Here is a 27,186-nt window from a genome sequence, read left to right as displayed (position 1 = left end):
AAAACTATCCGTAATAAATAGTTCAAACTTGACTAATGACCAAACTGAAGTACAATAAGGATCATCCAAATATATAACATAACACATAGTCAGTCTGCACTATGCGTACATTTGATGGGCATACTTTAGGTAAACTTCTGTACTTTTACTTTTGTGAAATGTTGAATGCATGACTTTTACTTGTGGGGTATTTTTATACTGTGGTGTACTGTAATACTTCTTCCACCATTGTGCCAGCTGTCCTATAATGGTTTGATGGTTTGAAATGTTGATATAAAGCAGCACCAGGAAAGGGTTTGTATTAACTATGAACAGGGGCTCTACATTACATTAGTTCCACACCCTGAGAACCAGAGCATGCGCAGTCTTGTTGCTATTGTTAGCATGGGTGTTGTGTTTAGAGGGGAAACACCTGTAGGCTAATTAGCCTCGTGGACATCAGGTAAGCTGTGATAGTCAGAGTATAAACAACTGTCAACTGCCCCAGGGCACTTGGTGACAGACATACCTGTGCTTTACTTGAATATTTCCACTCTATGCTGGAATACTTCTACATTTCAGGGGAAATACTGTAGGCTAATTTCCACTCCGTTATTTTCAACACTTAGAGTTGTTACCTTTTAGAGTTAAAAAAAAACAAAACATGGTATGCATATATGATGCAGTACTATAGGCCTAATACTAATCTACCCAGGTAGGCTATACAATGCACCTGAAACTGGCTTCACACTGACAATTTCCAACATTAAGATAATCTTATATGTATTTCTTAGTGATACAAACAGAATAATATAATATTCATTAATGATACACCACTTTAGGAGGAGCCATTCTGCACAATAAGTACTTTAACTTGTGATACTTTAATTACATTTTGCTGATAATTCTCCTGTACTTTTACCTAGTAACACTTTGAATTCAGCTGTTGTTTGTTTTAGTTGTTATAAATTTTTGGACTATGGAAATCCTCTTATTTCTACTTAAAGGAATACTTCACCCACAAATGACCTATTGTAAATCAATTAATAGCGCTGTGTTACCTAAAATCGGTGAAGAAAACTGTGGTTCTGTGGCATGCCTCTACAGAAAATGGCATAATGATTTTTTGATTGATTGGGGACCGCTATTAACAACAGCAAAACTATGTGGAGAAATTCCCTTTACATACATGCATTTTTGCTCAAACGCCTTAGCATTGGAGTCTGGCAAGGTTTTAGCAAAAATGGGAAGTACTAGGAGTACAACTGGATAAATGTGACTTTTCATAGATAAAAAAAACTACATAATTACACAATGATTACGTCTCTATGACTCCATGTAAGTACTGTCAGTTACAGTGTAGTAATACTGTAGTATTATTACAGTAATATAACAGTGTTTCAGCTCTGAGTTCACACATGATTCAACTGGTTGTCCTTGAAGCGCCACTGCTGCAGGCGGTGGTCGCATACACTCACGCGCACACTCACCACCCCCGCGGGGGCACAAACTGCCACGACCAATCAGCGCTCTCCTCGCGCGGAGGGAGTGACACACTTTACAGCCCGCTTCAAATACTCCGTGGCACTTTTTTTTTTTATTTAAAGCGCATTTGGGTCGCCACTTCGGACAGATTCAGGTCCCCTCGTGGTTGCCAAAGTGAACCGCTTCATTATTAACCAAGCAGGCTTACCCGCAGCTCTTTGTAACTTGGAAACCCGCGAGGACAAACATCTCCAACCGTTACTTGGTTTCTCTCTTCGGCTTGAGTGGACAACCCAGTTTCTTCAACATTAAAAAGGGGCAAGGCAAGATTTGAGCTCTCCTATCACAGCCTGTGCAGTCAGGAAAACTTTTTATGTGTTGCGTAGACAAACCAGCTCAAAGTAACGGAAGTTAACGTATTCATTCACCCTCAGGAAGCGTCTTGAGTGCAGCTTGCTGTGTTAACCGGCACCTGCAAACATGACACGAAGATCATGTGCGATCTGCGTGGTTGGGTTCATCTGCGCTGTCCTGCTGGTCTCTGGGATTGGTTTAATCTTGGGTCATGTGTTTCGGACGGTGATGCACAACCGCCTCAAAAAGGTAAAAACACACATTCATCCTCAGAACTTTATAAAGCACGTTAGCGTTTCATGAGTTCATGCATGTTGTGCTCTGAATGGCCTGCTGTGTAGCCCACAGTGCAAGTAGAGTCTGATAAAAAAAACATTGTGACAATGATGGGATTATACTGTGTGTTCCTAACCCACCTACAAACCCTCCTCTGTTTGCAAACTAGAGAAGATTAAGGTTCATTACATTGTTTGACTGTATTTACTCCATACTTTCTAACGCTAAGAGTAATCAGATTAGAGATTGATGGGTTCACACCAGAAACCGGGTGAAAAATTCAGCACCATTATGGTTAAAATATGCTAAAATGTGCACATTTTAAACCCAGTTCTGCAGCAGACCAAACTTTGGTATGAGTTCTGCTTGTCTGGTTATTATCATGTATTATGGTTCCTCTTATCATTGGAGTCTGTTGTTGTGACTTGCATGTGTTACAGTGGACAGTGATGGGTTGTGTGTTGCCTCCCAGAAGGAGTGGCTCTAATAAGCAGCTCAAGCTCCTTGAGGTGGTGGAGTTTGGGTTATTATTGGTTCAGTGCCCTGTACTGTGCAATCAGCACTTTCTCTTCCCCCACAGTTAGATTAGTTTCAGTCAGAGTGCCCTTTCCATTAGCATGCAATGTGTTTTTAAAGACTTTTCCTGTCAGATGTCCCAGTGATGTATGTTTCTGCCTTCAATACTAGTTATTATGAAGTAATGGTTTAAAGGGAAATTCCACAGCTTAGAAGAAGTAAAGGCTGGGTCAGCAATACTTGTTCTTGGTAATTGGTTAGTATTTTCAACACCTCACAAAAAGCTGAGTCAGCTGCTGAGAGCAAATCAGCACATAATAAAAAAATAAGTTTGAATTAAACCAGCCTGGTTGCACGTTACGCACTGGAGTGGCTTGACTGACTAACCCTCATGCAGAGAGATTCCTATACCCACGTAGTTAGAGATGGTAAAAAAAGCATGAGCTGAAGAATATCCTGTAAAATAATTGTGACATGTAAAGAACTTGTTGCACTGTTAATAACGAGGGTACCTGTTTTGTCCAACCAACTGCTCATAACACCAAGATATTCATTTTACAGTTATATCAGTCTTGGAACCCATTGGCCTCTGGGGGCAAGGGCCAATATTTGGGGCTGATCTGGTGTAGTCAGTACATATCCTAGCCAAGACTTCCTCTTCTGTGAATCAATCATTTTGGCTAATCTCTTAACAGATAACTGCATATGATATCCTGATGGGTTCTGAGATTGCATTTTGGCCAATGCGTTCCGTCTTTACATATGGACTGTTTACTTGCTGTTCAAACATAATTCGTCAGTACTATTTGGGCTACAAACAGACTACAAATGTAAACCAGTACAATATCAAAATCTTGTGCTGTAGAGATAACAATTATAAAAAAATTAAAAAAAAGTAAAAATTGTTTTTAATATTGTAGAAGGTGGTACCAGCAATTTTTATGTTACTGTTAAGATAAGTGGCTCAAACAATAAATCGATTATCAAAACAATTTGATTTATTTTCTGTTGATTAACTTTAAAGTAAATCATGTCGTCTTACCTCCAATTGTAAATTAGTCATTTGTTTAAGGTGTTTGCTGTAAGACTGCCACTGCACTCTCACTCTCTCTGTATGAATCCATAACATGGATAAAACTCGGCTAATGTTCATTTTAGTTCTAACATTTTGATTGCAAGATTTTATTGATTACACCTAGCATTAGCCGAGTATGTTCCTCAGTTTTACGGTGTCCCCCAGACAGTGTTGTATGACATGCAGTGTCTTTCATGAATGTTTAATTGTGCCTTAGTTTGCAGGATATGTTTTTAAAGTTGTGAAGATGTTCTTCATGTGCTCATGTTTTCATAAGTTCATAAGTTGGAAGCTGAGGATAACGGAAAATAAGAGTTTAAAGTTTTGTCATTTGTGGGCTTCAACTTTGCAGTTGCACCACATTGCATGGTCTGTGGGTGGAAGGATGTGATTTCATCACTGATGTTTAAAGCTGATGGATATGTCAGAATTGTCACGTAGGCCTACCCCGTGCTAATATATCGGCAGTGTTGTTGGGCTGATGGTGGCTGGTTGGAAAATGTTAACATATCGCCCAACCCTGCTTCACACACTCCTCTTTTTCAGCTCAACATGTTTAATATGCTGCTTACAGTGATCTTACATTTTTGATCTTCAGTCCCAGAGTGGAGAAGTCAATGGAGCACAAATACAAATGCTCTTATTATCAAGCATTAAACACAAACATCTGCTGCAGTTCTGTTTGGTTGCATCCGTGAAAGCATTTGCTCAGCACCAGTAAACATGCTTTAGACCCTTGAGTTCCCTGCAAACAATAAGTGCTTTAAGTTCGGAGGGTTCTTGGATTTACAATATTTCAGACTGTTAGTCAGTGAAGTTCAAAGCATTCCCAGAAGGTTCACTTTACTTTGATAACAGTGCAGACGTGAAAGTACTGTTGGCCCACATTCAATGTTATCACATGGCACACCTTCATCCTTATTTTCATATCAAACCTGCTTTTTCATAACAGGCATCAGATGGCTTTTATCAGAAGGGCGTAGTATTGACTATCACGGTTATGAGGAGACATATTAACAAGGTGTGCAGTGATGGGAGTTGGCTGTAATGCTGGAAATTTAAAGACATTTTTAGACTTTCATACACTTTTATGGAGGTTTTGAATCTAAATGAGTTATCGTCTTTGTAGTTTAGTTTGCTCATAGGTGTGCTTACGTCTTTAAGTCAGTAAATTAATTAATGCTATTATACAGCTGAGGTCAACCAAAAACAGAAAAAAAGGACAAAATGGACTTACCTGCTGTTGGAGTAATTGATGAAATAAAGACAAATCCCCATCACTGTCAGTTAAGACTTGTTTAACCTTTATTTGCATGTTCAATATTTACTTTTAGGCTTGTCAGTTAGAGGGATAAAATATACTGTTTACACCAAAGTCTTTAGCCTCTGGTGGGGCTTTACAAGTGTTTAGGCTAAGTTAGTACCTCTTCATGCAGTGGTTTATGAAGATACTTAATGGACCTTTCAGGAAAGCCCAATTGCAGTAACTGCTGCCTCTTTAGCACAAAACAAGAATGCTCCTGGGTGTAACCAGGTCATAAAATTACTGAGGTCAAGAGAACGGGGGGAGGTTGGAGTCATGTGGAGTTGGTGAGTTAATCTGGGTTTTTATTTACCTGAACTTGGCGGTTTTAATTGAGAAGGCAGTACAACAGATGCCTCAAAATTAGTTGTAAATTTGAGGCCTGACCATGGTGTCCCAATTTACATGGCTCAAATGTGTTACAGTTTGTAGTTTTAAATCATTATTGCAGAGGTTTTAGCTGCAGGAATTTTGAAGACTTGAGCTTTTTCTATACCTAGCTTGGTGCCAGTTCTTGTCTTGAGTTTGTGTAAGGGTCTGTTTACCAAGTAATAATACGTGCTGACTTTAGCCCAGATTGACAACCGTTGACCTTACAGAGCCAGAGTAAACTGAACATGACGTGCAGTTTCTGGCCATTGCTGCAGAGGACTCATTAATGACCCTGGAATCACATTCATAGACAACAAAGAGTATTTTTTTCACGTTTTAAGCGTGGAAAGTTTTGACTCGATTGCAAACTAGACAGTGTTGTACTGTTGAAATTTATTCACCTGAAAAATAAGCTGGCCTGGAATGCACTGTATAAAGGCCTGGACACACCAAACTGATGTCGTAGCATTATCGACAACGAGAGCCCCCTGCTGCTTTGCCTCTTGTCGCTGTGTCACGGCCAAAAAGTTTCACATGAACACACCAAACCGACAGCCAAAAAGCACGTGTGTTCTGCCCCTGCGTAAGAAGACATACCCTTGCATACCAGCAGATGGCGGTAGTCTGTCATTCTAAAAGGGAAACCGGAAGACTGTCTTGACGCTAGTTAGCCATTTAGCACATTAACAACACAATCCAATGCTGAAAGAACAGAGCATCTGTGCACGCCTTTGAACAATAACACAAACCATCAGGAAACGTTTCTGCTCCCTGCACTACCGAGGACCTTTTAGGACTCTGATGTCATCAGCCCATGGACTGTGACTACTGTGACATCACCCACTGGTTTGTCAACTGCTGTTTTGAAGCATAGAGTTCAGCATTATGGCCATTGTCATCTGGGTATTTTGGAGCCAAAGGTGACCATATTCGGGTGTGAGGGTGAAGCTATGGATGAGCGAGAGGTGGATCTGATCGAGAAGCCAAGGGTGCTATTGGCAGATAGCCTGACACTCAAAGCAGACCCAAACTGTTTTTTGTACCAGGCTGTAAACATGTTTATTTCTGCTGTAAAGCTGGGCATTTTAACATGGGGGTCTATGGGGACTGACTGGCTACTGAAGCCAGTCTCAAGTGGCCATTCAAAGAATTGCAGCTTTTGACACTTCCATCTTGGTTTCATTTTTCAGTCCAGAAGTTGCAGCTTGCATCAGCTATCTTTGTGGTCTGCTGGCCAGCACATCTTGACAGCTGACAGGAAGAGACTTAAACTAACTAAGAAGGTCAGCTCTGTCCTGGAATGCCCCCTCGATCAAGTGGAGGTGGTGAGAGAATGACAACTAAGTTATCTTCCCCGTCCCAGCCCATGCAGGATACTCAAGCCCTTTTTTCACAGACATCCTGCGATAGGGCCACAGTCATTATGCAGCCTTTGCTTTTTTATACAAAACCAAACCACAGCAGCAATGCTGCTTCAGGGTGGGATTTTAGACAGCATGCAAACGAAGTGTGACCGGCGTAATGATGATAGCATGATGCAGTGCTTTCTAAACAATAACAATAGCAAAACATGGCATTAACAGTCATTCACCGTTCCTGTTGTATGGCAGTTGATCTCATTCTCTGCTTGAAAGGGTAAAAAGCTCCCTGACCTCATTGCAGACATTTTCGGTTGATGTTCTTCTTCTTTGAGTTAGCTGCTAACTGCTGGTAGCTGCTTGTTAAATCTACTGTTGGTGGGTTGCACACATAATACGTTAAAACATCACACCTTTCCCATCCTGCCGGTTGTCCTTTTAACACAGACATCTATTTGGTGCTGTTACTACCTCTGCTGCCGGCTTGAGGGCAAGATAAATCTGTCCCCCTATGCTGGGATTGTACCTTTTATGCAGAATAATGGTGCAACACCGCCTTGAACAGGAAGTGTAGAAAGGGCTTCTGACAGCACGTGGCTGCTCAATGACAGGCTGCTTCACTTTTAGCGTTTGAAAGCAGAGATACTGCAGGTCCTACCTCCCTGCTGCTGTTAGATGTTACAACCAATACTGCAGAGCACACAACCAAAACTGACAATCATCACTCATGTGCAGTATCAGTAAATACAAAACTGTGTGATATATATACTTTCTTTGTGTAAAAATATGAATTCTGCCATGTTATCTGTCTGTTATATCTTGATCTTGATTCTTTTTTTTTTTTTCCTTTGCTGATGTTACAATGCAAATTGCCCCCCAAAAGACTAATAAATACATATCTTTTTTTATCCTATCTTATCTTAAACATGAATGCTACCTCTCATGTCCTCAAATCTTTTGGCCATGCATGCAGAGGCAGAGAAACAGAATACATCAGCCAAGCGTTGATTTGGTGAGGAAGTTTCTGCCCCTCGAGAGTATAAATTACATGAACAGGCAGACAAATATGCATGTAAAAGAATCTTACTCAGTGAAATATGCGTGGGTGTGACACATAGGCATAGAGCTCACATGCAGACACACATGGTTATCTACTAGCTTGGCAGAATGATTTATTTTAGCAGTATCAAATTACCCCCTTACCCCAGTTGCATCAGTGTGAAGGATCTCATTCCACGGATACCCCCCCAGCAGTAGACTGTCTTTGTGTGCTAAGCCTCTTTCACACTGCTTGGTTTATTGGGAAACCGGCTGGGTTGGCAGCCCCTCAGCTTCCATGTGAGTCAAGCGGGGTCACTATGCAATGAACTCCTGATGAGGTGATGGTGAAAAATGACTTGTCCCTGAATAGGAATTTGGTAATTTTGCATAGACTAGACTAGACATAGGGGCCAGCAGCCCCTTGCTGGCAGTCTGCTTGGTTTCCTGAAGAATTTAAGCTTTAACAATAGAGAATTTTTATTCAGACCTTAAAAGTATTACCTGTAAAAGGTGATGTGCTCCACACAACATACAGATAATTGAAACTACCAGAAGTTGAAATAAAAATGTAGTATATCTTGACAGTTCCACTAGCAGAAGGGCCATGGGGTCACTAAAATGAAACTATTTTAGCCACCTGGAAGTATGAATATCCACACCAAATGTCAGCGTCATGTGACATTACTATGACTTGTGGTCGACCACAGCACATGACTGCAAAACAAAGGTCATCAAAGTCATTTGTAAACAGGCTCTAGGGACAGTGTTACCAGAATTCATTAAGGTCATACCCAGTGGTTGTTAAGATATATGGCTCTGCACCAAGGCCTTAACATTTTTCTTAAATTACTTTAAGTTAATAACAAGACTAAGAGTCTACAACTATGCTAGCTAATCTGTGAAGCTGTACTGAAGCATAGCAGTACTTTGAGCTAAATGGCAATGTCAGCATGCTAACGCTTAAAATGACAATGTTAACATGCTGATGTGTAGCGGGTGTAATGTTCACCATATTCACCATCTTTGTTTAATGTGTTAGTATGCTAACATGTGCTAATTAGCACCAAACACAAAGTACAGCTGAGGCTGATAGAGATGCCATTAGCTTTCAAGTTCGTAGTCATAAAATGAAGTATTGGACAAACTAGAATTTTGACCAGATGATGGTGCTATCTCCTGTGCATCATGGATATCTGTGCCAAATTTTACAACAGTCCATCCAATGGTTGTCAAGTAATTTCACAGAAGGTAAAAAAAAAAAGTTGACCTCATGGTGGCACTGGGGGAGGATCACTTCTGACTTTCATGAGTGTCTGGACCAAAGTTCACCCCCCATGTAATAGCTGTTAAAATATTTCAGCTGTGACCACCATGGACCAACAAACAGACCGTCATCACCATCAATAGAACATGAATAAATGTGTTATATGTTCACAGAACATTGTTCACAAGATACAGTGGATTAAAGAAATACATCTTTTGTTAATTACCTTTGAATTAATTTAATTAATGTTCTTTAAGGTCTTCACAGTAATCAAACTGCCTTCCTTTGGTACCCATGCAAACCAGGGATCTACCACTGCAGCACCTCAGTGTTGCCAGTTGGTGCCCACTGGGTCAGTGACGAACTGAATGGACCTTAATATGATTTTGATGAGTTCAGTAACAGCGGGGCTGGACTTCAGTTCAGCTGGTAGAGCTGTGTTAGGTGTCGCCTACTGAGACAAACCCATTTAGAGTATGCAAACCTTGTACACCACCACTGGAGGATTTAATGAATAGCTTCTTGCTGTGTCCAGTGTTGTGCATGTCTGTATTTGCCTGCCTCGACATCAAAGCCCTAGCACTAAGTGTATTTGTGTATTCACCTGCTACATGTGTTTTCAAATAGGGAGTGGTGTAGGAGTTTCTGCGGTAAATGCTGAGATAAGAGGGTTTCTCTGTTCCTGTTTTCTATGTGGAATTTCATGTAGCATGCTGGGAGAGGGGTACCATATAAAGCATGAAAGCATAAAGGATGAAAAGACGATAAAGAAAGACCATGCTTTCACTTCCTCAATCTAAGGTGACAGCTTTATTGTCCTTGGCTACTCAGCTAAACTTTTGTCTCTGAACAAGGGACCCCAAAGGAGGAGGGGGCCTGTGCGCCTGTGAAATAATGAGGCTTGTTGATGTGTTCAGCTCTTTGGGCTTATTTCATACTGAAGTCCTGCTTTTAACTTTAATACAAAGCTGACACAATTAGGCCAAAGCGAGATTTCCTCTTGATGTGTTGTCAGAAGAAATACTAATCCTCTCGCCCCCTTCCTTCTCCCCTCACTCCCTGTGTTTTCCAATTCCTAAAAAGATTCCTGCAGAGAATCAGGTTATCCTTGTCCAGAGGCAATGACATCTGCTGTGAGAATTTTCTATCATACTGTGTAATGAAACAGGAAAGTAAAGGTTTGTGCCTGTCCTGTACTTCCAACGCAACATAAGGCTGAGTCCTGAGGAATGTAGCTCAGATCATTAAGGTCACAGTCCTGCGCAACAAGTGGGCATCCAGCTCTCTGCATCACATGATATGTCAGCGGCTCTCCCTGAGTGCCCGTTGTCATTGGCAACAGCTGACAATGGAGCTGTGGAAGGGTCTCCCCAATACCATTCATGTGTGCAGCCAAAGCTGTTGTCTGACGCTCAGACAGCAGCTCTGCTCCACGACCCCCCCCCCCCCAAGGATGTTTTTGTTCTCTGGGTTGTTTTTACTACGGACAGATTGTGGAAAGATTCAAAACACATGTTCGCTGTTGCGAAACTTTTTGTACTTTTTCCAGCAAATACATTACCAGTTCAAAGCCACATCGAAAGAAAACACACCTCTTCTTAAAAACCGTATATAAAGCAGTAGCATGTTTTATGTGAATCAGTGTTTCTGCATTTATTAGAAACAAAACACAACCATATCCATGTGTCTGAATGAACTATGTTTATATCTTCACTGAGATATGCACTTTTTGTCACAACAGGAGATTGTTTTGGTCGAGGGCAGCCGTGTGTTTGAGTCATGGAAAACCCCTCCCCCTCCTGTCTACATGGAGTTTTTCTTCTTCAATGTGACCAATGTGGATGCCTTCCTCGGGGAAGGGGCCAAACCAGTGGTCAGTCAGGTCGGACCCTACACATACAGGTAGGATAAAACAGCACACCACTGTACACACAGTGTATGTACGCATGGGCTGCCAAAAAGTCATGTTGTCAAATATTTGTTGTTATATGTGTAGGAGGTGGTTTCTGCTTGTAGACCTGCATATAGGTCCACCACCAGGTGCTCTGGCACTATATTCATCCTTACTGTGTTGAATGTAAAAGCAATTAAAAATCTTTAAATAAAATCCTTAAAAACATCCAGTGTAGAAAAATAGGATGTGTTCTTTCTACTTTCGAGACCAAATTGAAGTGTGTTACAGAGACCACCAGTGTTGGGAAAATTGCTCTCAAAATGTAATAAATTCCATATTACGATTTACCTTTATTTAAAGTAATAGGTTACTACACAATATTACTCTCTGTGTAGAGTATTTAGTTAATAATTACAATACTTTTGTGTTAATGTCACCAAAATGACCTTAGAAGAATGAACAGGCATTTTAAATTGATGAGGGTCATGTTGTTTCACAGCAGGTAGTCAAAGCACAGAGGCTCCAGTTTGTTACAGTTCATTTCAAATCCAGTGCTGCACAGGTCTGACCCATCATGCATTCACATTAGGGCTGGGCGACCAAAATCTCATATCACGATATAGGTCATTTCATATCCCGATAACGAAACATATCACGATATAGCGCATTTTAATCCAATGAATAAAAAGATCCAATGTAATCCGTGCAAAAGATGGACAGACTCCAATATTGCCGTAAAAAGTGTAATTTGCGTCAAAACAATATAAACAATAGAGCAAAATATGAAACAATAGACATTTTTCTCTCATCACACAATATATATCATCATATCGCACAGCTCTAATTCACATACTGTGGTTACCACTTTGTATTAAAATCCCCTGCTTATATTAATGTTCAAGTGATGATATAAAACAATTAAATAGCCTAGACCTTTTAAAATAAATGAATAGCCTTGGACACAGGGAGGGTCAGGCATGATGTCAAGATGTTGATAATTATTTATAGGCCATAGTATAAAACACAATAAACAAATATTGAGGTTAGCAAAACAAACAGAATGGCATGTGGTTAAGTCACTATGAGGAGTGCAAATTAATACACCGGAGCTGGAGGACTGTGTGCCGTTCAGTTACAGCAGCACCGGAGAGAGTTATGCATAAGAACAGACGGTGTGCTGGTGTTGCTCTGCAGTTGTAGAGGATGTGAGTGGAAACACATCCAACATATACTAACATCACCCAGATGTGCCGATCATTGGGATGAGGAAAAAACAAACCAGAGGTCAGCTCCTTATCCCCGCTGCTTTCAGGTAGCCTTAGAATGCAAAAGTAGAATACATACATTTTAGATGTTGCTGGTGTATTAATGGAAACTCACTGAACACGATAACGCACAGTCCCAAATGTGCCGGTCACATGTACACCTTTCTGGGCCTATGATGTAGCGTAAAATGACATGACAACACACAACAACCATCAGGGATGTTTTTTCTGGTGGTTTCGTGTTACGAGGTATTGTAAATGTGATGATATTACCTGAAATCATGATGGTAAGGTGTTATATTACTCTGTTACTGCTGAAACGTAATATATTACTGTAACATGTTATTTTTGTAACGTGTCATCACCACCAACCATTCATGTAAAATCTCTATAAAGCAGACTGTTGCTGTTTCTGTGTGTTGAGTTTATCGACTCTGTGGGTTCTTGCACTGTAATTGCTCTTGTCTCAACATTTAGACTGCACCAGCCAAACCACATACCAGAAACATAGGTTCTGCAAGACAGATTTGCTGTTGAAATGTGCATGTGTGTAAACTGAAAAAGGGACATCAGCTTCTACTTCTCTGCTGCCTCTTGTGGTGTGCTTAGTCACTCTTATTTTAATTACATATTCAAAAGCATGAAAAAACAACCCAGGAAGGTTGGCTGTTTGTAAAATTACTGCCACAATTTGACTATGTTTCTTCACATCCTGTCTGGTATGTCATGTGATATCCTGATAAGAAACGTTGAGTAGATTAGTCATTTTGAACAACTATTAATGCACACACTGAAACCCTTAAATAAATATCAAGGTTCACTGCTGAGTCACCAAAATGGTCACAGTGCATATTTAAATAATCTACTCGTGCCACTCTGTGTAACCGTTCAGATTACCTCATCTTAAACGGATGTTGTATTAAAAGGAAGCACTCATGTGATGACACTGATATGTTAACCTAAATGCATGTGCAATGCAATTTGAGTTTTTAACTTGTCTGTGATGCTCATTTGTAACAGGAGCAATTCTAGAGAGCTTAATGAAAATTTAAAAGTATGTTTTCTTGTGTTTGCCCAGGGAGTACAGGTATAAAGACAATGTGAGCATGGTGGAAGATGGCAAGAAGGTGTCTGCATACAACACCAAAAGCTTTGTGTTCCTGAGAGAGAAGTCTGTGGGTGACCCAGCTGTGGATAACATCACCACGGTCAACATCCCTGCTTGGGTGAGTCATGAAGTAAAGGTCTTAGACAAGGGGAGGAAAGTGGAACTCCAAGTAGGGGAAAGTGAAGCGTGTGTTTCTTTCGCTTTCCTCTGCACTTTGGTTCCTCAGTCCCCCCTCAATGCCCACCACCTCATCCTGCATTCTTTTACATCTCCTCTCCACTCTGCCCCACTCCCACTTCCTGTCTACAGGCTGTAATGAACAAGGTGAAAGGGAGTTTCTTCAAGTCCTCCATGGTGTCCATCTGGATGAACTCTTTGGGGAGCGGTCTCTTCACTACTCGCACGGTGGATGAATTGCTGTGGGGCTACGAAGATCCTTTGCTGGCCCGCATCGCTCCCTCCAATCCTGACGTGGAGAAGGTCTTTGGCCTCATGTACAAGGCATGTACAGCTCTACAGATAATTAAAGCTGATGAATCTCAGATGGTTTTTGTTTATGGCTTAAGAAAAGGAAGATCTGTTAATTCGTTTTTCTTGAATTTCTCCGTGAAATCCAGTCAACCCTAAAGATCACTGTAACAGGTGTTTTCTATGTTAAGAGGTTGAGTGTTTTTTAAGACATGAGCACATTTTATTTATTTAAATCTTCTTTTTAAAATTGATCTATTTAGAAAAATGGAAGCAATGACGGGGAATTTGTCTACCACACTGGGGAGCAGAACTACTTGGATTATGGCCGCGTTGAAACATGGAAAGGGCAAAGGTAGCACTGTTGCAGTCTCACACAAACACACACTCTCTCTCTGTCTTCATCCACTCTCATGAAACTTCATTGGGTAACCTTTGGGTTTGAAAAGTTTCTCAAATGTGCTGCTTTTTGCCAGTCATAAGGGACCACTGTCTCTCTGTCTGTCTGTCTGTTTGCCTGTTGTCTGGGTTGTTGCCCACAGTCCAGAGCACAGGACAGGACATCCTGAAACTCAGAATGCCTCTGGCTTTTTAGTGACCTTTCTTATCCCATTTTATTGCCCCAGCACAGAGTCTCTAATTACGCTCCTTACTCCTGGGAGAGAACTCTTATCAATTCTCAGATAAATCACGTTTGATCATAAAACGTTTCATTGTAATTTATTGTCATTAAGATGGAGATGATAATAGTGTTGACATTGAAAGTAGGGTTTTTGAAAACAGCATGTCAAGCCCAAAAGAACCAAAATGTTTTTTTTGTTCTGTGTTTGTCCAAGAAAAAAAAAATAGTAAAGCAAAGTAAATTGTATAGGCATGCTGCCTCAGTTCGAAAAACATTTTTAGTCACTTTGCAGGCAGCAGACATTTTCCACATTTCACCAGTGCCCAAAGAAATGCCATCTGTATGAACATTGTACTTGTTTAAATTGCATAAATGTTCTCTTGATCTCTAATATATGAAATACTCATGTTTGTGATGATGTGTTGTTTTGCAGCCAACTGTCCTTCTGGACGTCTAACCAAAGCAACAACATCAATGGGTCAGATGGAAGTGCTTTCCATCCCCTGCTGGAGAAGAATGAACGTATTTACATCTTCACTCCGGACTTATGCAGGTATGCAGCCTACTGCTCCCATGTGGGCCACAAATATGTAAATCACTTTCACTACATCATTGGCCATTGCTATTGTATTTTTTACAAGTGCAGTGTTACATAAATATTACAGCTTCAGTATTAACCTGTTTTTAGCCACGCTAGCATGGCTCTCTGGATGGCAGCTTGCTCGATCCACCACTTTGGTCCAGACTGAAATATTTAAAATCCATCCGATGGATTCCCGTGAAATTTGTTTCAGATATGGTGCCCAGAAGATGAATCCTTATGACTTTTGTGATCTTGAGAACTTTCCTCCAGCACCACCAGCATATCAAAATTTTAAAGTAATGACATCTCCATCAGCCTTAGCTGCACTTTGTGTTTGTCGCTCACTAGCAAAAGTGAACATGCTAAATGTTAGGCAGCTGTGGCTCAGAGGTAGAGTGGGTTGTTCACCAATCAGAAGATCAGTGGTTCATTCCCCAGCTCCTCCAAGTCCAGTATCCTTGTGCAAGATACTGAACCCCAAATTACTCCCAATGGCTGTTCAAAAAACTGAATAGCAGGTGGCACCCTGTATGGTAGTCTCAGCAATCAATGGGTGAATGTGACTGGTAGTGTAAGAAGTGCTTTGAGTGGTCCGATGACTAGAAGAGTGCTGTATAAGTGCAAGTGCTGCTAAATCAGCATGTTAGCATTGTCATTGTTAGCATGTTAGAATTCTAATATTAGCATTTAGCACCACTGGTCCTGTTTGAATGGGGTTTAGCGGGGAGTGACAGTACGTAATATAGTAAACAGCAGCGTGGCAAGGAATGCTCACAGCTGAACGTCCCCAGAAACACTGACTAACCAAAAAAAAAAACCACCTGCTTGACTCGAAGAATTTCAGTCGACTGGGAGTCTCTAAATGATTTGGAGTGAGTACAGCTTCAGAGATCTGCTAGCATGGCTATGAACTCTTGTTGTGAGTTAGATATGAGGCTGATATTCATCTGACTCAAGAACAAAGATTACAAAAATTACATCACTAAAGTAATCTGACCGTAACAGGGATTTGCATCCTCCCATTTGTCCTAGTGGACCCTAGTGTCCCTGATATTTTACCTGCGGATGGTGTGGTCATGATGAAGACACGTCTATTTCTGGCACATGACCTGGCCTCATAATGCTGGACTCAACTCACTTCACAGCAGGACGCAGGCTTTTATATCTAGTATGGAAATAATGTTCCCTGGCCTGGGATCCCGTGGATTGTTATCATAACATCCTGATCACTTACAAGCCGCACAACAGGTGACTTCTGTTTTTCTCACCAAGGCTTTACTGCCTATACTGTGTGTGCTTTCTGAAAGACTTATATGTCAGTTTCCAGGAAACCCTTAATGGACAGGCCTACATGGAATGTTGGCCTGGAGGGTAATGGGGATGTAAGGGTGAGTGAGGAAGGGGAAGGCAAATCGTGGGAGTGAGATTGAAGAAACCCTGAGAAAAAACCCCTTAAAGCATTTGTTGACGAGTATTGGGTATTCTCAGCATTGGGAAAGAAAAGTTGTTTCTATTCTTGACCAGCTGGAACAAATAACTTTAATTATGCTTTCCGCATAAAATGGGCTGTATGCATCTTGCCAACTTTTCATCTTACTTCTCGGAAATGTTTGCCAGACATGTTCATTACTAATACTTACAAGTAACAGTCAGATTTCTGGAGAATCTTGCTTGCAGGATGTTAAAGCCTCTCACACTGTGACTAAGTGATAAGTAGTGCCCTGGGATTACTGATTTTGCAAATACTACGCCTTGAACTGTGCCTTGCTGATGATGAGAACTTCTAAGTTAGAAAATAACCTCGACCTAAAAAGACCCCTGCGTTGCTGCAGACATCCACCCCTTTTTGTTGAGTGTGGAAAGAATCTGTTGGGAGTGGCGTGGTTGTACCTTTGACTCTGATTGGAAGCATGTCAAAAACCCCTCTCCCAAATGTTTGCACTCTCACCTACTTATTCATTGCCTGGTGGCTTAATCGCGCCTGTCTGTGCTATTGTCAGTGAAGGGAAGGATCCCTCCCTGTTTCCCGTACTTTTGTTACCATAATGCGAAGAGGAAATGTTCCATTAAGTTATACATGTTCATCTTCACATGCACTCTTTGATTCATGTGTTTTCAGGCTTAAGTTCCTGTAAGAGTAGCTCGACAACACTTTGTGTTAAAGCATGTTTAGTTAATGACATCTGGGACTGATCTGCACCTGTAAGTGTCTGTGACCTGGCAGGGTTGTCTGCCTTTGGTCGAGTAACTGACAGCTGAACCACAGACACGTCAACATTTTGATGAATGGCAAGCAGGTGTCATTGTTCAAATACCAAGTTGCCTTCTGCCACATGTTAATCTTTCCTCTAGCTATGATCCCTTTATATTTTAAGACTTGATGTGATTTTAAATAGATTCTGACATAAACAACCACTTTTCCAAATATTCACCAAACAAAAAAAAAGAAGCAAACCAAATCAGAAGACAAAGATTAAACCCAGCATGGGACCAAGGATATGCAAAAACAAAAAATATCAGTAAAAAACAAAACATGACGCAGATTAGAAACACCTAAAGCTGTACTTTTATTAGAAAATAAAACTTTTTCATATTTGCTGAAACTGTCTGTATACTAGATGAGACAGCTAACCTTTGAAAAAAATCATATTCCTCTGCCTTCTCTATTGCCTTGTAGCTTTTCTAATGGCCTTACTACACATAAACGAAAACAACCAATCAGAGCTGAGGAGTCTCTAAGGCCGTGATCACACAGAAAGTGATTTAGCAGCTGGAGGCGCCTTTTTGTAATTGTTTTTAATGAGAATGAAACTTTTTGCTACGCGCCTCACATTTCTGTGGTCTAGGCACCTGGCGTTTTTTGCTGGAGCGCTCTGAACTCCTTGATATGAAAAAACCTTTAACTTAAAGCAGAAAAAAGCCCCACGTTATCTCTTTGTTCTTTTTTCCCCATTGTCCAATTATTTGAGAGACGGGCCTTCTGTGGTGGTCACGACAAGAAGTTTACAGTTGATAAACAACAGTGGAGAAACTGGTAGTAACCGTTGCTGAACACCCTGAGCTATATGGCCCGACAGCAGACAGCAGGTTGTCAAACTGGCCCCGAGTCATCCTTAAATATGCCTGGAAACAGCCATCATGGAGGTGAAGCTCCTGGACCAACTGGCGGTACTCCCTGTGATCCACCCTCTTTTTTAGGGTCTCATGTACCCACACAGATCTCCGTTTCCCTGTCCCCAGCAAACTATTTGCTGACAGCCTCTCACCCTCAACCAGAGCTAGAGCAAGTACCCTCTGCCTCAACATTTTAAGATCTAGATACTAATTGTTGTCAAATATCTAAAAAAAAATGGCAGATTGATCACGCGGGAAGGTTAGAATAAGGAGGTGAGTCTATGGTTTCCTGGCAACAATAAAAAGGCGCAGCAAATGTTTTTTTTTTTTTTTTTTTTTTTTTTCCCACTAGTGGCATTCAATTTTTAAAAAAAGGCAGTGTGGTGCGCCTCACGTTTTGGAACCTGCAAAACACCTTCTGTGTGGTAGGGGCCTAACACAGCTGTCAATCATGTCAATCACTGCTTGTGAACTGTGGTCAAACTGTCAAAGTAGGCAGCGCTGATCAAATGTAAATCAAGACTCTGTTACTGCATTGCCTATTTCTCACCTCAAATGTTTTCATATTAACCTATTTTAATGTACTGTTTAGCTGTAAAATGAGAAGGTCGGTCCAGCTGGTGGAGATTTAATTATGGTAGATATTACTGATTATACAATTAGTACTTTTTCACTGAAGTACCACTATAAGTACATTCCCCCATCTCTCCTTGCTCCGTTCCCTTTAAATGTTTTTGCACCTACAATACAAGTATCTCACGACATTTCATCAAACTTTGGCCCGCACACATTGGGGGGATTCAGCTACAGAAGAAGCAAATCTCAGCATAGTTTATCTGAAATTAATTCACACTGTAACAGTCTCTCATGGCCACCGGTACAAGGCAGAGGCTTTCACAGTCCTGTCCTAGTGAGGAAACACATAAGGCTTTTGCATGGCTTCTCTCACAAAGGTCAAGGGAAAGGTCTTTACAGTATTGTTGCACGATTGGTGGGCTGAGAAGCGAAGGGCCGTATCCTCCCGGCCAGTTGGCAGACACTGTATGGACTCCTTTGTTCTCACTGAGAATCATCGGGATTCCCTAGATAGAAAAGAGCTGCAGATACATAGAATGAGGATGAACTGCTCACAGGAACGCAATTCCCCCCCAGAGCTGTAAAAACACAGCCAACGTTAAAACACAGATAAAGATTTATTCCTCCACTCCCAGCACAAAAGAAGGTCCACACCACAATACAGCATTATTTCCTCTTTGTGTTTAGAATGAAAGAAAAGGATTTCAGCATAATGCGAAAGTCAATAAGCATCCTCCAGCTTTTCCCTTGAAATTGAAAGTCATAAGTCATTTTTTTATTGTTATTTTTTAAGAGGAGAGGAGAATTGAGTTTCAGGTCATGTTTGCTTGTGAACAGGTGTTAAAGCTCCCAATAGGCAGGTAAAATCTTAATTGAACAGTTGACAAACATGTGGAGCAGCAGCCAGCAGAGTGTGCACTTATTTATTTTATCATTCTGTGCAGCAAACCACTTTTGTTACATGACTTTTTAATGAACTAACGGCATTTGTTGAATTGAGACTTAGCAGAGAGCATTCAGAAGTGCATGTGTGCACCTACGTGGAAATGGTTTTAAAATTAAGGGACCAGGCATGCATGTAGAAATATTATTACAGTGATTCTATAGAGCTGTTTTTATTGCTCTGTGAAGAAATCACTATAGTATTCTGTTTATATTCCTATTGTATGCATAGTGTTTCTGACAGTTGTGCTTTTGGAAAGGGTTTAGTGACAGTTTTTATTGTGAAATTCCCTAACACAGTTTTTCTACAGTCCTCAGTGAGAATGCTAATATTCAGGCTGTAACCTGTATAAAAACTTTGAGCAATAGAATGGAAAGACACAGAGGAAGAGAAAATTGATTTTGTTTCATCGTGTCCTGTAATGTTCTTGCTTTACTCTCCAGGTCCATCCACATGGAGTTTGAGAAAGACGTTGAGGTGAAAGGAATCCCAGCATACCGCTTCACACCGCCACGCTCTGTTTTAGCCAGCAAAGAGGAGAACCCAGCCAATGAGGGTTTCTGTGTCACCCCACAAGAGTGCCTGGGAACTGGCCTTCTTAAAGTCAGTCCCTGTCGGAAAGGTAAGTGTCAGCTTGTGCAGCGTGTTTTCTCCCCTACACTCTGCACGTTCACATGCCCGCCTCAGGGTACTACATTCTGCGCCCACAACTCTGTCCTTAGTTAGCTGCTGAACGTACCCTCTGACCTTTCTAGTAAAGACAAACCTTTACTTTGAAAGCCATGATCTTGGATTTTTTTTGCCTGTTTTTTCTGATTTCCACATGTTGTTGTAATTTATATATCAGTCAAGCCCCTCTTTTTTCCTACTATCACCAGCACTAATAACCTCTAAATGACCCATGTGACACAGCTCCCCAGCCCTCTCCACACCTCAGGCACCATCTGACCGTGACCGACCCAGTAGCTGAGGGGGCGGTAAGCCCTGTCACCTGATTCTGGCCTTGAATATGACCAGGCGTTACCTTGTAGCCTCTGTGTTCCCTGCTCAAATTTTTTTCTTAACTACTATCACTCCCAGTGAAAGAACAATAGCAGTGTTATAACATGTTTTACGCCTCAGCTATAAATAATACCCCATGTTTGTTTTTTATGCATTTTTATTACCTTTGAGGCATTTCATTACTTATTATGACAATCATCTTGCAGATAACATCACGTCTGTTTTTCCTCTCTTTGTCAAAGTCATTCATATTGTTTTGCAGTAAGCGGTGTGCTTGTACTGTATCAAATTGATCTGCTTTTAAATGTATTACCTCACACAATAACTTTACCACAACAAAAAGACATGATGTTCACTTGTGTTAGAATAACTCTTTGAAACAGGTTACAAGTTTCGGCATGTTGATACTAAAATGATCAGAAATGATTTGATACAGTATGCGCACACTGCCTCTGCAAAACAATATGAATATTGCTGACAAAGACAGAAAAGCAGGCATGATGTTATTTGCTGTGACAGGTAAGTGTTTGCAAGAATTATTTTTATAGCGTACTGAGATGAAAGGAAACTAATAGCTGCCGCGCACTTTAATGTTAAGCAAACATGATAGCCCAATTAAAAAACAAACATCAAAGCTCTTTGAGGTCATGGTACAAACATAGTGTGGCGGGCAACAGGGGTTTCATTCTACTGGGATTTAAAGGAATGTACACAGGGTGAAGTTTGGGGTCAGGTTTTGAGCAGTGCACACAGTGATTAGGCAGCACTCATAAGTATACCAATACGTATGTGTGTGTGTGTGTGTGTGTGTGTGTGTGTGTGTGTGGTTGCGCTACATTGACCTTGTGGGTTGTCACGGGTACAGCCTCTCAGGTGACTGTGGGTGTCCAGTGTTTTTGTCAAACGTGTGTTGCCAAACACAGGGACAGGAAAACTGTCACCTCTGCCCCACTTCATCAGCACCACTAAGTGCGCCACCGTCTGACTTTATTGTCGCTGCCAAGGCACAGACAGAATGACTTTGTCCAACATTGCACAGGTGGAATGTTGTACTTGGCCGTGCTTTTCTTATCTGGACCAAGGCGATATTGTAGGAACGGGTGTCCCCTGTTAACAATATGAGGAAGGAACTTAGCACGAGTAACAAGATTCTTTATCTGTATATCAGATACAGCTCTTGGTTGTGGTCCATTTGTGTACCTATTGTTTATTTTCTTCCGAAAAATTGACCCTAAGTAACATTCTGCATGTCCTGCGGCAGACGTTAGGTCATATCAGCTCACCTTCTCTCAAGGACTCTTCCCAGATGTTCCCCTGTTTGCATTTGCATCAAACATGGACATTTGAATGTTGTTGTCTATGCTGCTATTTTGATTACCTACTTAACCTTTGTGTCAGGAATGATGACAGGCTTTTATGTCACATTATCATGATGATGTACACAGATACATTGTTTTGAACAAGATCCTACATGAGTATACTTGTGCTGCAGATTTCCTTTACAGAGCAGATCTGACTTTAGAGGTCATTGCTGCACAAAATAGTGTATTAATTAGAAAAGACTGATAACTACGTACTGTAAATGGACAGTTCACCCCAAGATAATTTGGAGACGTGGCAACTCAAAGGCCTGTTGTCATAATTTTGTTTCAAGTCTCAATAAACTTTGGTTAGAGATGGGGAAGCACACAATTTCTCCTAGTTGACATTTACTCCACCGAATAAATCAGAGAACAGAGAACTTCTTTTACTCTGACTCATTCATTTACAGTAAAGATTTACAGTGAAGATATACTGTACATCAATAACTGTAGCTTTGCTCAACTTATTGTTGTCTTTCTTTATTGTTTCTCCTCTGAATCCTGTCGTCTCCTCACATAGGTGCCCCAGTGGTCGCCTCCTTTCCACATTTTTACCTGGGAGAAGATAAATTCGCGGCTGCCATTGGAGGAATGTCCCCTAAAAGAGAGCACCACCAAACGTTCCTGGACCTTAACCCGGTGAGCCACCAGGCTGCAGTTCATCAGCCTCAAATGCACTTTTTACTCTGCAGTTATCTTTGCTGGTTGCCATGGAAATATGTAGGAGCAAAGCATTTTTTGAACTGTTAAAAGGAATGCCACGCTACATCAAGATGTGCGTGCTACACCACCTAGTGGCATATTTGTAGTAGTACAGTAGCAGTACAGAAGAAGAACGTCCCCACTGCACTCCTCAGACAGTATCACAGATTTTATTATGTCATCACAATCACTATATTTTATTTTTTGCTTGCAGACCACTGGAGTGATTGTACGTGCAAACAAGAGAGCACAGGTAAACATCTTGATGAGCAGAGTCTCTGGATTCCCGTGAGTATTTGCTTATCTTATTGTCCTATAAAACCGATTCACGTGTATCTGCACCGCATATGACTGGCTCACACTCTTACATTGTGTTCGCGACAGGAAAACTAGAGGCTTGAATGAGACCGTCTTTCCCGTCATGTTCCTCAACGAGGTAAGAAATACTGAAGAAATCCTGTTGTTTTTGATGATTGCCAAATTGAAAATGTAGCGTTGCAGTAAGAACCCCCTTCGTTCTATGTGTAGGGAACAACACGCATCACAGCTACAATGTGCTAAAGCAGTCACTGGTAATATACAAAGTCTTCTCTCTATAATTTATTTTTTCTGTCTTTTAATACACAGAGTGTGGTGATTGATGATGCATCTGCGGCGAGAGTGCATAAGCTGCTGCTGATTGTCACTGTAGTGTCCAACTTCCCGCTCATTATTGTGGGACTTGGAGCCATTATGCTCCTGGTCTTGATCATCCTTCTGGTCAGGGCCCACAAACAGAAGGTATGACATCACTTCTTACTGGATTTTATCCTAACAGCTTACATTTTCCTTGCTTTATAAGTAATTTGGCTTAATTTTTGGGTAATTTGTTCAGTTGCTTAACCACACACTAATTGCACTGTGCATGTGTTTATCACTGTGTCTCTGTGCAGAATGAAGTTAAGCGCACTGTGTTTACCAAGCCTCTCTATGCTGTAAGTCTTTATGGTTATTTTGCTGCTTTGTTTGGTTTTCTATGTTGTGTTTGCTTTATTTAAACTTCTGTCTTACTATATACAGGACTTATTGTCTGGATGCATCTTTAATCTCATTTCTCATTATGTGGTTCGATGACATTCACCCTGCCTGAAATAATTCTGGTGCTATGAAGTACACTTGTCTGGTTTTAACACATTAACATAAGTTAGTAATACTAAATGTCTATTTGAAGGAATACTTCACCCACAAAATGACAATTTCTATATTAGTTACTCACCCTGTGTTATGTTGACAGGGTTCCTGCAGACTTTTTAAAATGAATTTAATATCCACACTCTTCCACTACAGACTTCCAATGACGAGGACACTTCCTACTCTCCAGTCAGTGACAAGGAAAAGGACGATCCTCAGAATGGAACCTACATTGGTTTGACACCTAAAGGGGACCCACAAGCTTGAGCAGGGAGGGAATAGCTAGAAGGGGGCTCAGAATTACTAATAGGGCTTTGGATTTTCAGGAGAGAGATAGAAAATTTTCAATATCTCCTTTATGACTGGAAATCTCTGTGGGGTGGGGGGTTGAGGGGTAGAGGAGGGGGACATGTTCGCAAACATGCTGTACTGTATGTACTTACTTTTATCCATGGAGAGCTACCTAAAGTCCAGGTTTAGCACACTGTCTAGCATGCCAGAAAGAGTATAAATCATTAGAAAACACTGTGCCTCAAGGGCTAGTTCTTGCTGTTTGGTTCAATCAGTTGCTGGAAGCTGCAAAGAGCACACTTTGTGGCAGGCTTAAACAAACAAAACACCCTTTAAACCTCAGGTGTGGGATAAATTTGATTGTAGCACTGTGGCCTCACCTCATTCTCTGTTTGCCTAGATTGTGCCTTCAGATTTTAGTCACTGACTATGTGACAGGGCACAGAGGATGATTTGGGACCAGGGTAATCAAGTTCATAAACTGAGTTTTTAAGATATGTGTTACTCTCAGGGGGGCCATTAAAGCAGGGGAGAGGAGCAAAACACACAGCAAGTCTTCTCCTTGTGAAGACATTTAAATCAGTTCAGTATTACTATGTTTCATTTGCATTTAATCCTAAACTAAATGTTACAAAACATTGTCATGGCTCATTATTTTTCTATTCATGCACTGTATGCAGAGGGGTGTCTGTGCACATCATTATCACTGCATCTGAGAAATCTTCAGAGCATATTTTTGTATATATACAGTGTAAGATGTGTTGAACTGCTTACATTCCTCTCAGTGTATGATGGGAATGGATATCAGAGAAAACGCTGTATATTTTGGATACTTTAATTTTTGTAAAATAAGAAATCCTTCTCATTTTTTTGTAAATGTTAATGTAGAAATGTTTGAATGAGGAACATGTTGAGTTAGAGCTTCACAGTTGTCTTCTAGTGCCATAGTGAGCCACACTTTCATCAGCCATCTAAAGCCCTGAAAGTGACAGGATTTTATGGTTGAAAGTTGAAACAATGATTCATACAGTACTGAATTTATGTGTTGACAGTATTTTTGCCCTGTATAACTGCTTACACTAACTAATGCTGGCATATAAATATAATTCAGCCTATTATCATTTCAAGATATGCTTTTTGATGCTGTTGTTATAGGCCTTACTAGTATTGTTGGTGCTGCTGACTACAAAACCTTTTTATCCATGTTTATGAAAGACTTCATTTCAGGTGTCCAGCCATTACAACTCAAAACTCATAAAGGTCCAATATGAAGTTGTGCCTTTAAAAGAATCGCAGTTACTGAATTTGTTTTGCCTTTAATCGTTTTCACATATTCTGTGAAAATAGAGCCTTGTCATACCAATAGATCTACTCTTAAATGTTGTTTTCTTACAGATACCAAACAAAGCTGAGCGTAAAACTACTAGACGTTTTTATAGGTCATATCTGCCAGCAGGGTCAAAGTGCACTTTGAAAAACGCTTTGCTTGAACAGTAAATTGTTGTATGAAATATTAGATTTCAAGTGCCATTTAATGTAATTTAGAATATGCTGCAGAATGACTGCATTTGAACTGTGCTGTGCCCAGCTTTTATTTCTGTGCTTATTCATAGATGTAACATTTTAAGCGTGAATGAGCTACGTCATACCACTTTGTCATCACATGCACTGTTATAATCAGTGATGAATTTATCAGACAGTAGCAAAGAAGCTGAAACAAGTTTCATTTAGAGATTTCTGCTCCCTCATTTGATTTGACTTCTTGTGTTTGATGTAATCAGTTATGTACAATAAGTAAACCTAATGAAACAGAAGAAATCAATGTGTGCATAATGTCATAAATTCATGAGGGGGGTGAATGCATGGATAAAGCAATCTTTTTTATGCAAAAACAGTATTACGCAATATTAGTCTTGTGGTTAGAAAGGTTAAATTATTTTGCTACCTTGGTAACACCAAAACACAGAAAGCACCATATGGACCGTGCACTGGCCTTCTTTGTGCCATACTTTGATAACAGATTGTACTTTCTGAAATCATCGTTACAGCTATAACCACTTATTCTTGTAGTTGTCAGCTTGTTTCGAAACATTGACTGTTAATACTGTTTTTTTTGTGTACACAAAAATAAAAGTAGTTTCAGTAAATGTGTGTCTTTTCATCATTTAAGCCTTTTTGTTTGTGACTGGTACTCATTTTAGGGAAGTAGAAGCTAGAAAGAATGTAGTGATGAAATTAAGTAAAGTTTATAATGTGAGTCATTTACCAGTAAATCATCTTTCCACACAAGTCCACACAAATATAAAGTGTTGCGTCTGTGTAGCCTCGCGTCACTATTATATTCACTCTGAATTTTGTCTGGATTCTGGTTCCTGTCTAGAGAGCGGATCCGGAATTCAACAAATCCACCAAAGTAAAAGTGTTCACCAAAGTAAAACTTTAAATTCTGGCGCACTATCAATTTGGGGTGATGAGAGGTGTAAGAAAATCGATTAACTTAATGGCTTGGGGCTTTTCTTGTAAATTATATTCTTTAAATTAAAAAGTTTCACAGCATTTTTATTAGCTTGGTGCTTGTATTTTGACGGAAAGGCGCATCCATCGAATTCCGGATCCTGTCTCACTCGCCCTGGTTCCGGTTCTTTACCAAAACGGCCATTAACGGCCCCAGACTAGCGTCTGTGTGGTTAGGTTCTGGTTTAAAGGAGCGTTGTGTTGAATTTACAGGATTTAGTGGCACCTAGTGGAGAGGATTGCAGATTACAACTAGCTGAAACTTCTCTCGTGCCAATTGTGAACCCCTACTTAGGGGGCTTCAGTGTTCATTGTTAGGAGGTGTTTACCAGGAGCTGAATTACAGAGGTCTCAAATCAAAAACAAATGGACCTGCTGATTTAAACCGCCAAAAAGGCTGGAAAAAAAAACAGCTTCTCACACAAAAAAAATAGAAACTTTTTGTAAAGCTCTTGTCATGGAGGAGCTGCTGACTACAGTGGTCAATGCAAAGATGCGAATGCCCCTATCTAGAGCCAGTGATCGGTTTGTCCGATGTGGGCTACTGTAG

At 40.6% G+C, this 27,186-nt stretch overlaps 1 protein-coding gene across 3 annotated transcripts; it reads left to right on the top strand.

Annotated features, from left to right (window-relative positions):
- The first annotated feature begins 1,569 nt into the window (after positions 1-1,569).
- On the top strand, positions 1,570-26,269 carry LOC126395097 (lysosome membrane protein 2-like). 3 transcript variants are annotated; one of them, XM_050052274.1, is made up of 14 exons: positions 1,570-1,787; positions 1,899-2,067; positions 10,765-10,925; positions 13,261-13,408; positions 13,600-13,791; positions 14,022-14,113; positions 14,814-14,933; positions 20,040-20,218; positions 22,480-22,598; positions 22,876-22,949; positions 23,046-23,097; positions 23,289-23,441; positions 23,594-23,635; positions 23,988-26,269. In XM_050052274.1, the coding sequence occupies exons 2-14, from the start codon at positions 1,945-1,947 to the stop codon at positions 24,096-24,098; spliced, it is 1,566 nt and encodes a 521-aa protein (XP_049908231.1). In that variant the 5' UTR covers positions 1,570-1,787; positions 1,899-1,944; the 3' UTR covers positions 24,099-26,269. The 3 variants fall into 3 exon arrangements, with proteins under 3 accessions (XP_049908231.1, XP_049908230.1, XP_049908232.1); XM_050052273.1 differs by having other exon boundaries at positions 1,570-2,067; XM_050052275.1 differs by lacking the exon at positions 23,594-23,635 and having other exon boundaries at positions 1,570-2,067.
- Positions 26,270-27,186: the final 917 nt, after the last annotated feature.

This window comes from Epinephelus moara, chromosome 9, assembly GCF_006386435.1.
Source record: "Epinephelus moara isolate mb chromosome 9, YSFRI_EMoa_1.0, whole genome shotgun sequence".
Lineage (NCBI taxonomy): Eukaryota > Metazoa > Chordata > Actinopteri > Perciformes > Serranidae > Epinephelus > Epinephelus moara.
Note: the sequence above shows the minus strand (reverse complement) of the source record. Positions and strands in the feature narration are given on the sequence as shown.